Genomic DNA, 17,918 nt, shown 5'->3' on the forward strand with positions numbered 1-17,918 from the left:
CAGCCTTCTGCATCAAAAGCAAGTACACAACCTGTTGTGCTATTAACAATGCAAGCAGACATAGCATAAGCAGCACTAAATTTCTCTTCCCTTGCAGCTTTTAGCTCCTTGTAAAATCTGCTCAATACTCAACTGCATCTCAACTTCGCAGCACAAGAAATCTGGAAAAAGCCAAAATTTATTGGGGTGGGGGTCAAAAGCCCAAAAACCAGGGACACATTAAACATTGCTTGTATTATCTTGGAAAGTTGCTAGAATAAAATGCTGTGTTACCACCATACATTTTACTGCCAAGGTCCCTGTGCAAAACAGTGAGAGCAATAAACCACTACGCCAAATCAGCTGCTTTGTGAAAGAGAGGAAGACTGAAACTTAAATGGCTATCATTTCGTGAATTCAGTTCTCTTCATAGCTGTCAACCTCTTAGCACAAAACACCTGGACAAACCCAGTAATTAGGGAATACAGCCCTCAAACATATTCAGTGAATTCAGTTCTTGCCGTAGCTGTCAAACTTAGCACAAAAAAACTTGGATGAAGCCAATAATGGGAGAATACAGTCCCAAAAATAGGGACAAATTTCAAATATTCATCTTATAAACTTAGAAAATTGCTAGAATAAAAGGTTGTGTTACTATGTATTTTATCAAGAATATGAAGTCTGAAATTCAAATGCCTGTCAATTTTACTTCTGACAGAACAAAAACAATTTTCAGCAGATGCCCAGGGAGAAATACTGCAGACACGTCTTTGTAAAATGGCAGGACACCAGAGTAAATCCACACAAACACAAGGAGGAGATGCAGACTCCACACAGAAGGCACCCCAGCCAAGAATCAAACCAGAACACCTATAGCTGTGAGGCAACAATGCTGCCACTGCACCATCAAATATGTAAGGAATTAAACATTCATAAACCTGAAGTCTGAAATTCAAATGCCTGTCAATTTTATTTAACATTTGTTATCCAGGACAGTCTGACTTGGAACAAAAAAACAATTTTCAGCAGAAGCCCAGGAAGAAATAATGCAGACATGTCTTTGTAACATGGGAGGACACAAAAGCAAACCCACACAAACACAGGGAAAAGATGCAGACCCCACACAGAAGGCGCCCCAGCCAAGAAACAAACCTGAGAACCTGCAGCTGTGAGGCAACAATGCTACCACTGCACCATCAAATATCAAGCATTTAGAAACCACAGATATTATGAGGAATAGAACAGATCAAATATGAGGCAAAAATCTGCACATTTTTTACAAGTGGTGGTGGGTAGGGAATTCAGTCCCTTAACACCTGCGTACAAGGTACAGGGTTCAAGCCTGAGGTATTCCCTACCACACTACCGTGTGTTTGCTCTAGCCACCAGTATATAGAAACTGGGGCATTTTACACCCCCCCCCCCCGCGAGAACTTAAAACTCACCTCACCTCACCTCACCTCTCTTCTGATTGGTCCTGTCTGCTGATGAAGCAGTCTGGAGCTCCTTTTTTCTGTGCGGTCGTCACCACACAGATTCCTGGGCATCTGCGGGGCAGAAATGCCTTCCCTGTATCCGGACTGCTGATTCAGGCAGTCTGAGTGCGTCCTCGCATGCGCAGAGTTCCGGGACTCGTGAAAAATAAAATTTTTTGGTTTCTTAATTTTTTGTTTCACGGTTTGCTTTCTTTTTGTTTCTAGGTGGGGGGAGCTGCAGTCCTATAGCATGAGCCGCCCGTGGGTATGATCCCTGCCTCACAGCTCCACGGTAGAAGATCTGTCTTAAACCATGTTCAGTGTGTGTGTGATTTTTGCATGTTATCCCATGTCTTTTTTTTTTTCCCCTAGGGTATTAAATTTCATCCCACACACCAAAGCATGCTGCTTAATTAGCTACACTAAATTGTCTGTGTATGTATATCTGTATATGTAGGATGTGTAGCGAACCATTAGTATGCACCAGTTTGAGATTAGGTGTTATTGGCACTAACAAACATCGAATGTCCTGGAATCCACCTCCACCTCTGCAGCTTTAATATGTTAATTCCATGATTGCAGAGCAGTGGCGAAATGGACTAACTCTTACTTCAGTGTCTCCCATCTCGACAGTCGCACAACACATAGTTTCTTTGTGCAAGTGTATCATTTGCTATACACTTACACAACAGCCACATATATACTCATTAATGTAATGTATCCCAATTAAATGGTCTTTGTAATGCAAATCGACAAGTAGAATATCGATGAAAGGAGGTTTTAATAAAGGTGGGTGTGGAAGCGGTGTGTGCCAACACACACACCCATACATGCATAAGGAGTCATGGTAAAGAAGTTCACATGACCTAGAGATTTTCATTTCCTTGTTTTGTTGAGACTGTTCAGCAGGAGAAAGGGTGAGTTACTTGGATTGTTTAAAGATAGTGCTAATATATATTAAAGTGGGAAGAGGAGAGTTTACAGACTGATAGTTGAGTTTCCTTTGATAAAAAAATCTACAAAAAAGTTCCACAGTTAATTTTGCTGTAAGCAGTTTTCCATTTGTCTTTTGATGTTTTGAATGATTTCATCTTGAGTTTTTAAAACGGTACCTTTTTCAATTTTGGCCCCAAATTTATTTAGGGTTACTGAGTGCACAAAACTGTGCAATTCTGAAAAAGCTTTCTTGGTCTTGAAAAGTAATTCACTTTTTTTTTTTTTTTTTAGGTTAGAGTAGATTATCCAGTTGTTTACCCTGGTTGCTAGTTGTTTTCTACTCCTTTCCCAGAAGCTTCTGCGAGTTTCATTACAGAAATGTTTTATTTTCCAAGTGATCTAGAAGCAGTAGGTCAGCTCATTCATCTTTTGGTGGTTGAGAAGTTGTATGTTCCTACTTTAATGGATTTTATTTAAATATATTCAGGGATGTTCATCGTGTTACCCTGCTGCAGTCATCACACTTGGGTTATCCTGCCGTCAGGCGGTCCCGAAGTCGGCCCGAATTCCAAAGTCTTGGTCCGGCGTTGGTTGCTGTCGCTTCTTCCCTGACGTCAGTACGCCAGGGGTATATAAGAGGCATCCAATGCAATTTCCTTCAGTCTTTCTTGCCGTGTGGTGCCCGAAGCAGAAGCAGTTTGCAAGTGCTGGTCAGCCGACACCTGAGATTTTCGATTTGAATTTCAGTCCGAAGTCTTCAATAAAGCTAAGTACCCCATTGGGGAACATTTTCTTGCCCCAGTCCGATGTCAGAAAAAGTTAACAATTGCATTTTTTGTGGGAAGCAAATACCTCATAAGGACTTCCATTCCTATTGTATTCCTTGCCTAGGTCCAGACCACGACGTCACAGGTTGTCGGTTTTGCACTAGGTTTAATAAACACACTATCAAATGCCGTTTTGACTTTGCACTGCATTACTTTGGTAGGAAATTTAATTATATCATGCCATCGGAGCAGCCGATGACTGCAATTCATAAAAAATGCAAGAATAAGGACAGGCAGCCTAGGAATAAGCCAGACCCCGAGGCCTCAGCTGGGCCTGTCACCGGTTCTTCGGTTTTCAGTGAGGCGCCTACGCAGCCCCTGACAACCGCAGAGCTGGAACTCCAGACAGCTGCCGACTCCCAAGCAGAGTCTACTAGGCCGACGCAGCCAACTACCAACACCGGAGCAGAATTAGACACCGGTGCAGAGGAAACACCTTCGGTTGCAGAAGGTGTCTAAAGACCGACTACAGTCACCATTAAATCTTATGCTAAGCTTAAAACTCCTTTAAAGCCTAAGAAAACTGTTCATCAGTCTACAGGTCAAGGCCCCATGCCTAAGAAACAGATGCTTAAGATGGCTGAAGATTTAATTACCCTTATCAGGGGTTCCCATCCCCCTCCTGATAAAAGACCAAGACAAGAGGAGGATTATGCATCCTCTGACCAGGTTTCTCTCTCCTCAGATTCTTCTGAGGAACAGGATTACACTTTTCCACCTTATGAGGATTCTGATGCTGCAGACTCTATTCCCTCAGCATCTCCCCCTGAAGACTACTCCTTTGGGGAAACATTACATACCATGAGGGAACAACATTTCCACTGGGAAGGCCAGGATTACTCAGATTCTAAGAAAAGGCTACGAGAGTTCCTTTTATTACCCCAGCACAGACCTCTTGCTATCCCCTCCTGTTTTAGATATTGTGGATGATGTCTACTTGGAGTCAAGTTTAAATCCAGACTCTCTACCTCCTGCTCCAGCCAAACCAGACAGATACTACAGAGTACCTGACTCACACAAATTCCTTTTTAAAAGCCCTATAGCTGACCCAGAAACCATTTCCCAGGGTCCTAATGGAGCAAAAGCTTCTATGGCTAAAAATCCTGTGCCCTCTGAACGAGATTCCAGAGCCCTAGATAGATGGGGAAAGAAAATATACACCTCTGCAACTCTGGCTATGAGAGCATTAAATTGCCAGTTTCACATGTTGAAATATCAACAATTCCTGATGTCTCATTTAAAACAAAAAATGAGCACACATTCAGAACAGTCTGAATTCAAGGAAATGCAGGATCTGTTGCATGCAGCTGAACAGGTGGGCAAGCATACTTTACAATGCGGATTTGATTCATTGGAAGCTTCCTGTAGAGCAGCTGTTACTGGCTCTGTCATTCGTAGACATGCTTGGTTAAAAGATCAAACCCTCCCTGACGATGTTAAAGAAAAATTATTGGATGCACTTTTACAACAAGATGTATTGTTTGGTGTCAAAGCAGAAGAGGTTTTAAAGAAAATGGAGGATAAGGCTAAATCTATGCAAACGGTCAAGGATTTCTTGCAGGTACAACCCCCTGGCTTCAGCAGAAATTGGCCAACAAAAAATTGGTCCTTTCCAGCTTCAGACAGATCACAGAGAGGCAAATACAGACGCCCAAGGGACAGAGGTCAGTCACAGGGCCCTTAGAAACCTCGCCAATTGAGGTTCTGCTACCCAGAAAGGAGGAGAAGATGGGCCCCAAGCTAGCAGACGGCAGACACAATGACTCTATCCTCAAACTACCAAGCAAATCTCTCCTGGCAACACCCTTGGGAGGAAAACTAGCATTTTTTGCAGACAACTGGCACATCATCACAAAAGACAAATGGGTTCAAAACATTGTCTCTCAAGGATACAGATTCCACTTTCATACCTTACCAAGGATCAACGGAATGCCAAACCTGCCACCAAATCAATGGGCAGAAGCACTAAAACAAATTGCAGCTCTCACGAACATGAGAGCCATTCAACAGGTACCTTCACAGGAGCAAGGACAAGTATTTTACTCAAGACTCTTCCTAGTTCCAAGAAAGGACAAAGCATGGAGACCCATTCTGGATCTTTCAATTCTGAACACCTATCTGCAAGTGCCAAAATTCAAGATGCTAACACTACAGCAGCTTCTTCCCATGCTGGCAAGAATGCTTGGCTAGTCACTTTGGACCTCAAGGAGGCATACCTGCATGTCCCTATCAGACAAAATTGCAGAAGATACCTCCGCTTCATTGCAGGTTCAACGCATTATCAATTCTCTGCACTGCCCTTTGGCTTATGTACTGCGCCCAGGGTCTTCACAAAATACCTGGCACCAGTAATTGCATACTGCAGACAAAGAGGAATTCAAATATACCCATACCTGGACGACTGTCTTATTCAAGCAGAAAGCAAGGACATCCTTTTACAGCATCTGGCATTTGTCAAACACCTTCTAAGTTGACTAGGGTACACAGTAAACGAAAAGAAATAAAAACTAGTGCGCTCACAAAACATAATATTCCTGGGTGCCAGCTTGAATACAACGGCCCAGATGGCTTATCTCATGCCAGACAAACAACGACAGCTGTTTCAATATTTCAAAAAAATGGCAGCAAAGACCCAACTCCCTGCAAGAAAAATTCTGCAGGCCTTGGGATTCATGGCATCTTGCATACTACTAATACCATTTGCAAAACTGCATATGAGGAAATTACAATGGTACCTGAAAAGCGTATGGACTCAACACAGCCACAGCTTGGAAACAATGATAAATCTCATTCCCTGCCTTCAACAGGAGTTTCTATGGTGGGCACAGGCATGTCACCTCAACAAGGGGTCAGCCTTTCACCTTACCTTCCTGAGGGAAGGTTGGGGGAGAGAGGGTAAAGTTTGAGATTAATTTATTGGCCAGTAGGTTTGCTATATCTTCTGACTCCGTATAGGTGGCTCCATTTACAATGAGTTCTGCACACAATTGTGTATTGCCTTTGAGGTTGCAGACATGGCTAAAGAATGCCTTGTGGCTTAGGAGGCCAAATTCACATCAGATTTGGCTTTGGTAGACTTAATTTGTCCTCTTATATGTTTGTTTAGTTTGAGGGTGCTTTTTATCCTGCTGGGTACTGCACCTCCTAATTTTTGCCATGATAGTCTTCCTTCTGTTATACAGCCTACTGATTTTGTGATTCCACCAAAGTGTCTTGTTTTTTGTTTAGTTCTGTACTTCTTCCTGGTGGGTACAGTTGCCTCTATGCAGCTATGAACACTGTTTCTGTGAATAGTTCTGCAATAGACAGCAGTGTTCTCAGAGTTTATGGTGGCTTGAAATGTTGTCAGGCTATCACTTAATATCAGGAGGTTAGCCTTGGAGTAGTTCCTGAATATTCCAAGTTTAGCTGGGGGTCCAGGGTTTTTTTTTTTTTAACACTTCAAAGGAGACCATTTTGTGGTCTGACCTTACCAAGAAAGACAGAATAAGGGGTGTGCAGCACTCTCCCATGTTAGTGAGGACCAGATCCAGTATGGTTGCACCCTTGGTTGATGTACTGACCATCTGGTTCAGGGAGTTTGTTTTTACAAAATCCAGGAATTTCTGTGCCGGTTTGTTTGGTGTTGTATAAGATTCCCAACTAATAGTGGGGTAATTAAAGTCGCCCATGAATATGGTGTTGGGTTGGATGGTTAATATTTCTAATAAGTTTAAATACATGATATGGGTTTCCTGAGAGGAGGACCTGTAGCTGGCAAAGAAGTGATATTGGATTTTGGCTATGGTGATTTGAACATGGAGCAGCTCAAGTGCATTGCCCTGTTTGACAAGCCTTGAGCTGTATTTGTCATGTAAATAGACACCTCCTCCTTTGGTCCCTGTCTGTGTAGTAGCTGGTCTAAATGTGTGGAAGGCATTGTAACCTTGCACTGTTGGTGTGCTGTCCATGCCTTTAAACCATGTCTCAGTGATCGCACAGATATCAGCATTCTCTAGGGTGAAGAGAGCTAAGAGTGGAGTTTTGTGTTTAGTGTCATGGCAATGAGCAGTAATACCTTTAGATTTTCTTCATTTTAATTTGCAATGTCAGAAGTACTTTCATTTTGGCATTGCCTCAAAAAGGATTATGGGAGAAGACAATGTTTTAGCTAATATTTGAAAGCCTAGAGGAGAGAGGTGCAGACCATTCATGGCAAAGCAGCTTGGGCTGTTGACCATCTCCTTCCAAGCTGACAAATGTTGCACCCCCTTAGAATGACTATAGTTGGCTATATTAATATTTTTTTTTGCCAGTAGACTTGTACCAGAATTTAGTTTATTAGTTAAAGTGTAGGTTAGGGATCACTCTTTTGTCCACTGACATGAATGTTGTGTTTTTATGATGTTCATTGTGTTACCCTGCTGCAGTCATTACACTTGGGTTATCCTGTCATCAGGCGGTCCCGCAGTCTGCCGGAATTCCAAAGTCTTGGTCCGGCGTCGGTTGCTGTCGCCTCTTCCCTGACGTCAGTGCGCCAGGGGTATATATATTGCAACCAACGCCATTTTCTTCAGTCTTTCTTGCCGCGCAGTGCCCGAAGCAGAAGCAGTTCGCAAGTGCCGGTTGGCCAACTCCTGAGATTTTCTAATTCGAATTACAGACCGAAGTCTTCCATAAAGCTAAGTACCCCGTTGGGGAAACATTTCTTGCCTCAGACCGATGTCAGAAAAAGTTAACAATTGTATTTCTTGTGGGAAGCAAATACCTCATAAGGATTTTCATTCTTATTGCATACCTTGCCTAGGCCCAGACCACGACGTCACTTCTTGTCTGTTTTGTGCTAGGTTTAATAAGCGTACTATTAAAAGACGCTTTGATTTCGCACAACACTACTTCGGTAGGAAATTTAACTACACTATGCCGTCGGAGCAACCGACTACCGGCGTGCACAAAAAATGCAGGGATAAGGACAGACGGCCCAGGCCTAAACCAGATTCCGAGGCCTCAGCTGATCCGGTCTCCGGTCCTCAGTGAGGCTTCGACGCAGCCCCTGACTACCACAGATCTGGAACCCGAGACCGCTACGGAAATTTTGACGGAATGTACAAGGCCAACGCAGCCTTTCACTTCAGGCCCTTCCGACGACTTTGCTTCAAAAGACGTCGGTGCTACAGAAACGCCATCGGTTTCTGAAGGTGTTTTCAGACCGACGACTCTCACCATTAAAACGTTTTCTAAATCGAAGACTCCTTCTAAATCTGAAAGGACTGCACTTCAATCTCCTGTTCAAGGCCCTATGCCTAAGAAACAGATGCTCAAAATGGCTGAAGATTTGATTTCTTTAATCGGGGGTTCAGAGGCCGCTCCTGACAAAAGGCCTAGACAAGAGGAAGATTATGCTTCCTCTGAGCAAATGTCCATTTCTTCAGACTCCTCTGAGGACCAAGACTATTCCTTCTCTCCTTATGAAGATTCTGATGCTGAGGACTCTATTCCCTCAGCTTCTGCTCCTGAAGACTACTCCTTTGGGAAAACTTTACACACTATGAGGGAACATTTTCACTGGGAAGGTCAAGACTACTCTGATTCAAAGAAAAGGCTCAGAGAGTTTCTTTTACTCCCCAACACAGACCACTTGCCATCCCACCAGTTTTGGACATTGTGGATGATGTCTATTTAGAATCCAGTTTCAACCCAGACTGTCTACCTCCTGCTCCGGCTAAGCCTGACAGATACTACAGAGTGCCTGATTCCCACAAATTTCTTTACAAAAGCCCAGTAGCTGACCCAGAGACTATCTCCCAGGGTCCCAAGGGGGCTAAGGCTTCTATGGCTAAAAACCCAGTAGCTTCTGAGAGGGATTCCAGAGCACTAGACAGGTGGGGGGGAAAGGTTTACACCTCAGCCACACTAGCTATGAGGGCACTGAATTGTCAATTTCATATGCTTAAGTATCAGCAATTTTTACTCTCTCAGTTAAAGCAAAGAATAACCACTCTCAACAATCTGAATTGAAAGAAGTACAGGATCTGTTTCACGCCACTTAGCAGGTGGGCAAACATACCTTACAATGTGGGTTTGATTCTTTGGAGGCCTCCTGCAGAGCAGCTGTCACTGGGTCTGTTATACGTAGGCATGCTTGGTTAAAGGAACAAACTCTGCCTGATCATGTTAAAGCAAAACTACTAGATGCTCCCTTACAGCAGGATGTTCTTTTTGGAGTTAAAGCAGAAGAAGTTTTAAAGAAAATGGAAGATGAGGCAAAATCTATGCACACAGTCAAAGATTTCCTACAAGTACAACCCCCTCGCTTCAGCAGAAACTGGCCAACAAAAAATTGGTCCTTTCCAGCCACTGACAGACCGCAGAGGGTAAATACAGACGCCCAAGGGGCAGAGGACAACCACAAGCCCAGTATAAACCTCGCCAATGGGGCACTACAACACAGAAGGGAGGAGAAGACAGGTCCCAATCTACCAGAAGGCAAACTCAATGACTTGCATCTCATCTGGCCAAGCAACACTCTCTTGGCATCCCCCTTGGGGGGAAAACTCGCACTTTTTGCAGACAACTGGCACATTGTCACAAAGGACAAATGGGTCCTAGACATAATTTTACGAGGATACAGATTCCACTTTCACACCTTGCCAATGAAAAGAGGAATGCCAAACCTGCCACAAAATCAATGGGCAGAGGCACAAAAACAAATTACAGCTCTCATGGACATGAGAGCCATTCAACTGGTACCTACTCCAGAGCAAGGCCAAGGATTTTACTCAAGACTCTTTCTAGTGCCCAGAAAGGACAATGCTTGGAGACCAATTCTGGACCTTTCAATTCTAAACACTTACTTACAAGTACCCAAATTCAAGATGCTAACACTACAGCAGCTACTTCCCATGTTGGGCAAGGAAGCATGGCTAGTAACGTTGGACCTCAAGGAGGCATACCTGCATGTCCCTATCAGACAAAGTTGCAGAAGATACCTCCGTTTCATTGCAGATTCAACCCATTACCAATTCTCTGCACTGCCCTTTGGCTTATCTACTGCGCCCAGAGTTTTCACAAAATGCCTGGCACCAGTAATTGCATACTGCAGACAAAGAGGAATTCAAATATATCCATACCTGGACGACTGCCTCATCCAAGCAGAAAGCAAAGATATTCTCTTACATCATCTGGCCTTTGTAAAGCATCTACTAAACTGCCTGGGGTACACAGTAAACGAAAAGAAGTCAAAACTAGTACCCTCACAAAAAATGACATTCCTGGGTGCCAGCTTGAATACAATGGCCCAGAAGGCTTATCTTACGCCAGACAAGCAACTACAACTGACTCAATATTTCAAGACAATGGCAACAAAGACCCAATTAACTGCAAGAAAAATTCTGCAGGCTTTGGGCTTCATGGCATCTTGCATACTAATAATATCATTTGCAAAGCTGCATATGAGGAAATTACAGTGGTACCTAAAAAGCGTATGGTCTCAACACAGCCACAGCTTGGACACAATGATGTCTCTCATTCCCTGCCTACAACAGGAATTTCTGTGGTGGTCACAGGCATGTTACCTCAACAAGGGTCAGCCTTTCACCTTGCCCCCAGCCAGGCAGAGTATCACAACAGATGCTTCAGACTACGCCTGGGGGGCACACATGGCAGGGCAATGCATTCAAGGCCTATGGACTGCAGATCAAAGAAATCTGCACATAAATCAAAAAGAGATGCTAGCTGTACAGAAAGCTCTGACAGCCTTCAAGGATCTATTACATCCAGGACAACTTGCAATAAAGATGGACAACACCACAGTAATGTGGTACATAAACAAACAAGGGGGTACACATTCCTACCCTCTATGCAGGCAAGCAATGATCTTATGGAACACAGCTCTGGCCTACCAAGTCCAGTTACAAGCTCAGTTCCTGCCGGGACAGAAGAACACATTGGCAGACGACCTCAGCAGAAACATCAAAGATCCCCACGAGTGGAAACTAGATCCACAAATATTTGCAATGATAACTCAAAAATGGGGCCTTCTGAACCTAGACCTGTTTGCCAGTCCTCAAAACTACCAACTGACAAAATTTTGTACAAGGACATTTCACCATCAAGCTTGGAAAGTGGACGCTCTCTCTTTCAGTTGGAAAAACCTGACAGCATATGCCTTCCCTCCATTACCTCTCCTCACAAAGGTTCTTTTGAAGGTCAAAAAGGAGAGACCACGACTAATTCTCATAGCCCCAGACTGGCCACGCCAGCACTGGTACCCGCTATTGAAAAATATGGCCCACAGCCCACCATGGATATTGCCTCAAATACCCCATTTGCTCACACAACAAAACAAACAGATTCTTCACAGCCAGCTCAAAACTTTAAATCTGGCTGCATGGCAAATCAACTAAACATCCAACCAGCTCCTCTTTCACAAGCAGTTCTGGATGTTATCTGGAAGCCAGGAGGCCAAGCACCAGGAAGGCTTATTCGGACAAATGGAAAAGGTTTTGTGCCTGGAACCAAGCTAAAGGCCAAGACACAATTCAGCCTCATATGCCCCACATTCTACAGTATTTAGATGAGATGTTGCACAAATGACTTTCCTTTTCCTCAGTTAAAATCCATGCTTCAGTTATTTCAGCTCACTACAACACGGATCCACCTTTATTTTCACATCCTCTTCTAAGGCAGTTCCTCAGAGGGACAAAAAACTTTAGACCACTCAGGAGAGCTCTGACACCAACATGGGACCTCAACTTTGTTCTGGAAAAACTAACGCTACCTCCCTTTGAACCAGCTTTCTCTGCAGATCTTCAGTTCCTATCATGGAAGACTGCCCTCCTCCTAGCAATAACTTCAGCTAGGAGAGTCTCAGAGCTACAGGCACTAATGGCAGTGGAACCTTTCCTCATTTTTCATCAAGACAGAGTTTCTCTACAAACTAATCCTTCCTTTATGTCTAAGGTGGTTTCCAGTGTAGCTTTAAATCAAACCATCCACTTACCCACCTTCTTCCCCAATCCACAGAACAAAGGTGAGAGACTCCTGCATTCCTTGGACATTCACAGGCAGCTTCGTTACTACTTGGACAAAACTAAGGCTTTCAGAAAAACTGACCAGCTCTTTGTATCCTATGCTACAGCTTCTCAAGGGAAGGCTATATCTAAGCAAACCATTTCTAAATGGATAGGTCATTGCATACGTTTCTGCTATACCCATCATGGGAAACCAGTTCCTGCTACCATTAGATCCCACTCTACCAGGTAAACAGCTACCTCTACAGCCTTTCTCAGGGGGGTTCCAACCAAGGAGATTTTAGAAGCTGCAACTTGGAGTTCAGTACACACCTTTACCAAACACTATCACTTACCTCTTTACTCTAAGTCCAGGGCGGGCTTCACCACTGCAGTTCTGCAGGGCCTTATTGCTTCCAATAACCCTCTATGATACCTCCCCCCTACCTTAGCTTTGGGATTCAACCCAAGTGTGATGACTGCAGCAGGGTAACACGATGAACATAGTACAGTTTTGTACCTACCATAAATGTAGATGTTCAAGTGTTCACCCTGCTGCAGTCCAGGTTACCCTCCCTCCATCCCCTCTGATCTACTGGCAAAATCTCTTCTATGCCTTACTGATGTATTTGCTTATAGCTGAAGGGATTTTGTGTTTGTGCATTGTTCACTCCATTTGGTACTAATTATGACCACCTTTTTGGGGGCACCTGACATCTGGGGCAAGAAAAACTGAAGAAAATGGCGTCAGTTGCAATATATATACCCCTGGTGCACTGACTTCAGGGAAGAGGTGACAGCAACCGACGCCAGACCAAGACTTTGGAATTCCGGCCGACTGCGGGACCGCCTGACGACAGGATAAACCCAAGTGTGATGACTGCAGCAGGGTGAACACTCGAACATCTACATTTATGGTAGGTACAAAACTGTACTTTATTAGTATATACTTAACTTCTTCTATAGAGGCCCTCTCTGGCATGCAGTGGTGACACATGTGCTGTAATGTTCTGTTAGCTAGGTGATGCTGTTACAATCATACTTCGCCTGAAGGATGCAGATAATATGTAGGATGCCTGCAGCTGGCACTCCTTGAGAGAAAATGCTTCCCGTTCATGGTGAGTAATATGATGGGCAGCCTGTGTCTCAGATTGTAATGACTAGCAGTGAATCTTGGTCTTTGTAATAGTGGTATAATTCAACCAGTAATTTAAGATTTTCTGCAATCAGAATATGCATCTGTGAAGTACACGCAGGATCTTGTCACAAAGTGCCATACACTGATTTAGATTAAATAATGAGCACACTTTTTTTTTCTCCTGTAGATGTCTGAAGGCTGGGCTGACCATTGACACAGAGATTGTTCAAGCATTCCTTGCTAGTTTGTCAAACCGCCTCTACATTTCCCAGGAGAACGACAAGTGAGTACTGGAACTCAAAAAAGTCCATAAAGTGTGTGTGTGTGTGTGTGTGTGTGTGTGTGTGTGTGTGTGTGTGTCAGTCATGTCTTCATGTTTGGTGTTCATAGAAGAAATCAGGTATTTGAATAAACCAAATGCTTCAAAATTCGAAATACAAGACATGCAGCCAGAAATGTCACAGCCATCACTGTTGCAAGAAAATCGTGTGAGAATTGTGATAGTCAAGTGTTGCAGATGGGGACTCCTGTGTTACTGCTAGTGACGCAGCTATAGGAAGTTGCTTGCAGTGTGGCACACTTCGTTTTTAGGTTGAATCTCAGAGCAGTAAGAACATACACTTAACTAGATTTTAACATGCATCCTGTCTGTTTATTTACTCAGAGTAAAAACAACACATTATTGAAATGGTTTACTACAGGTACCTTGGAACATAATTTCATAGGACTGCAACATATCTTTTTCAGAGCACAAAATCAGAATCATAAAAGAGAAACAATGCCATTTGCTTTCCTGTGCCACCTCTGCAATCGTATGCAAACATTCCCCACATAATATTTTTAATAATGCAAATTTAAGGTGAAAACTGATTTGGTTTACATTTTTCTGTTGCTTTTTATAGATTTATTTCACTGTACCTTCCTTTAGATACATGTAATTGTTTCCTTTTGTTGTTAGTCTGCTTTTAATTAGCATATACTTAATAGTCAGGAAAATTATATTTGTCATTATTTTGTATTAAATAACTCTTCAGAGGCCGTTCTCTAATACACACACAGAAAAGCAATCTTTTGTAGAAGTTATGTCAGTATATAATATTTGGGGAAAATAAATGTAAACAATAAGGCATTGTTTCCAGGGCAAAATTAACTGTAGAGGAATAACTTTCAGTCATGGTTTATGTACTGTAACAGTATTGCTTTTTCAGAACATAATATTTTTAGTAATGCCATGTTAATAGAGCCATATCGAAGTTTCCTTTGTAATACATTGCAGTGTTCTGTGCCAATCTTAACTGCAGCACAGTTACAACCACACAGTCAGAAATATATTAAAAAAAAAAGGGGGGGGGGATGGGACAGGGAAAGAAAATCATATTGCCCACTACATGTCAAACTCCTGTTACAAACAAATGCTCCCCTGCACTCCAATATTGGTTTGCCAACTCTACAGGCGCAGAACACTGGGGGGGGGGGTGAAAAACAAACTGCAGGACACCCTTGTGTCGCCCAGTGCAAATCAGCATAGCTTTGACCACTGTTGATGGAAAGATGATGATGAAAAGTCACTTGTATAACTGCACTCATCCAAGTGTAGGATAGTTGGAACAGGACAACAGCGTGTAGTGGTGGTACAGGCCTTCCTTTTCTAATATTGGGTCATGCTGGTCTGTGGTAGGGCAGAGTGTATGAGACTTCACTGAGTCATCTGTTTGCAGTTTTGTTGAGAACCTCTTCATGGCCTTGATGATCTATTGCGTGCAGCTGTTAGGGTATCTGCTAAGAGAAGAAGATAGCAAGTGTACTGCACTCGTAAACATCTGGATTAATACTACTACTTGGGAAGCAGCTTGGGACTAGTTCTACTTTTTTGCTTGTGATGAGAGAGGGTTCAAAGTACTCTTTAAATAATTTTAAAGTGCTGTTGTTTTCACCACTGAATTTAAACTGTTGAATTCTGCATTCCTGTTTCAAGTGTTTACTGCATGGATTACTGTGTTCGTTGATTATTTCCTGCATTTTCAGCTTGGATTACTATTTAAGTTGATTATTTGCTATAATTCTAGGCTTTTTCAGTGATTTAAAATTAGAAGGGTTAGGTCTGTACTCTAGTGGCAGTAGAAAGTAATCTGGTCATATTCTTTGCTGAAAGTCACCGAGGAAGCCTTAGAATGTGCTTGTTGTGATTGGCTAGAGGGTATTTTACTTTGCTGTTTTTCTCAGCCTCTTTAAAGGTGTTGCGTTTAAATGAAGCTTTTCAATACTCAGTGATGGTGAGCAGTTCCCTGTATTGACACAGGCACTTAGAACTGAAAATTTCCTATAAAACTACCTCTGAAATTTCTTCAGTACTTAGTTGCCCAAAGATCAACTAGTTTGCGCATTGTGGAGCACAGTGAGTTTAGTCTTGGTCTTGATTCTTGATTCTTTTCCATACTAGCCAGTTGGAAAATCCCTCTCTTCCCACCCCTCCCCTGTAGATCACATCATAAGGGCCTGTAACTATGGATATGCACTTTCCCATTGTCTCTGCAGCCAGTTTGGTGGATATGGACATTGTGAGACAAAGTATCAGTTGTTGTTTATTGACAACCACCTAATTCTTATACAAACTGATGTGGTATGTGAAAGATGTAGTTACACAATGTCACTGGAGGCATGGCTCTCGCATACAAACACTTAGAATACCATGCAGGTTGTCAGAAACACACACTTCACCCACCACACATAGTGTGGACCATACACACAGACACAGATATGCTGAGACTCTTAAATGTAAGCTTCCTAATCTTCAAAGACCTCCTAGAGGTTGTACTTGCAGCAGATATCCTCAGCAGCCTCAAAAGCACTCTACCAAACGCTCATCACAACAGAGCCATGACTCATGAAGTCTGAACTTCTAAGCCCTTAAGGCAAATCCTCATACAACCCAATATGTTGGTCATAGGAGACTCCATTGTGAAAACAGACAGATGTCCCACTCACAAGGCTGAGTAAGGAGAGAGTCTTTGTCATAGGTGTTTACCAGCCTTTTTAAGCTTAACCATGCATCCCAAATCTCTGATAAGTTCTGATACCCTTGATAAGTGTAAGCAGGGGTTTGGGAGATTAAACGTTTACAAGCAGGGGCCTGGGAGATAAACCATTTCCCAGTTGCCTGTGTCCATTAGAAACATAGGTGCTAAACCAGGGATAAATTTCCTGTTCCCCCGTCCGGTTGTCCAAGTTGCACTTTAAATTGGGTTAGGGAGGAACTGCTTCACATGGATGGGGAGCCTTGTTCCATAGATGGGGTAGTCCCTGGGATACATACCAGTCTGTCTACTAGGTCCTATTTATATCACAGGCAAGGTTCAAATCTTTAGAATGGGTAATTCTGGTGCTGATCTGTGGATATGCAGGAGGTCCATCAGAGTGGGGTTTGACAATGCCCTGTATGCCAGGCATAGAGCTCTCCTCAAATGCCTGTAGTTGACAGAATACATGGATAGGGCTTTGAGGCGGTCTGCATAGGACATTTTACTTACACTCTGTATTCTTTTAGTGAGGAACTTCTGTGGACGTTCCAATTGTTGTATATGCCTGGTTATGTACATACCAAAGGGGGCATTCTACTCAATGATGGGTCTGATGAATGCTGAATACAGTGGAACAATGACTTGCTTGGAGTTAGATGCCATATCTTTGTTTATAAATTGCACAACATAGAATGATTTCCTCACTACTGTAGACACATGATGGTCAAAGGCTAGATTACTATACATGTGTGCCCCTAAGTCCTTGACTACTGGGTCATCTCTACGGGGTGTGTTGTCAATATGATAGTTACCAGGTGTGGATGACTTCCCAAAGGATACTGTTGTGCATTTCTTGGCATTTAGTTTTAGTCCATGGCTCTGACACCAGTTATTTGTTTCTGTCAGCCCTTCCCGGAGAACATTTATGTCAGTGTGGGGGTTCATTGACAGCTCCTAATTTACAATCATCTGCAAATTTAGGAAGCCAGAGACCACTTACATTGGCCTTGACTTCAGAGAAGTAAATGCCAGTAAGCAGTCAAGGACTGATCCATGAGGGACTCCTCTTGTGACTGGCCTCTTTGTAAAGGTGGCCTCCCCAATTCTAACTTCCTGGGTCCTGTCTGTGAGCCAGTTGGCTATTCACCGGGTGACATACGAGTTTGTACCTAACCCCTTGAGTTTGTCAGCAATGCCTGAGTGGGTTATTGTCAAATTCCTTGGTCAGGTCAAGGTAGGCAGTGTGAATCATGTATTCCCTCATCCAATGATTGTCAATTGTCTGTCAGGAGCCATGATCCGCCAGATCAGATATGCATTCAGGTCTGTGAAGCCCAAGTACCACTAGGGCTCATAGTCCATGTGGGTTTAAATTATTTGAAAAGTACTTCCCTGGACTATATGAAGAAAGACATGATGGAGCTCTGTGTCCCAGGCCAGTATGAACTTAGCACTGAGTAAAATTCTGGATTCTACCTTCTCCAAAGGTAGTGCTGTAATATGAACAGAAGCTAAGTGAGTTTAATGATTGGCATATTTTTAATGTCATTCAAAGG

The 17,918-nt window shown here is 43.0% G+C and overlaps 1 protein-coding gene across 1 annotated transcript in view; it reads left to right on the plus strand.

The window, feature by feature from the left end:
• The window catches only part of PI4KA (phosphatidylinositol 4-kinase alpha), a gene marked incomplete at its 5' end in the record, with an annotated part of 2,160,482 nt that overhangs the window by 442,893 nt on the left and 1,699,671 nt on the right, over positions 1-17,918 (plus strand). The window contains 1 exon segment of the mRNA XM_044068731.1: positions 13,533-13,628. Within this exon segment, the coding sequence (XP_043924666.1) occupies positions 13,533-13,628 (96 nt within the window).

This window comes from Protopterus annectens, chromosome 4.part0 (genome assembly GCF_019279795.1).
Source record: "Protopterus annectens isolate FY-2018-M chromosome 4.part0, PAN1.0, whole genome shotgun sequence".
In the NCBI taxonomy this organism is placed as follows: domain Eukaryota; kingdom Metazoa; phylum Chordata; order Ceratodontiformes; family Protopteridae; genus Protopterus; species Protopterus annectens.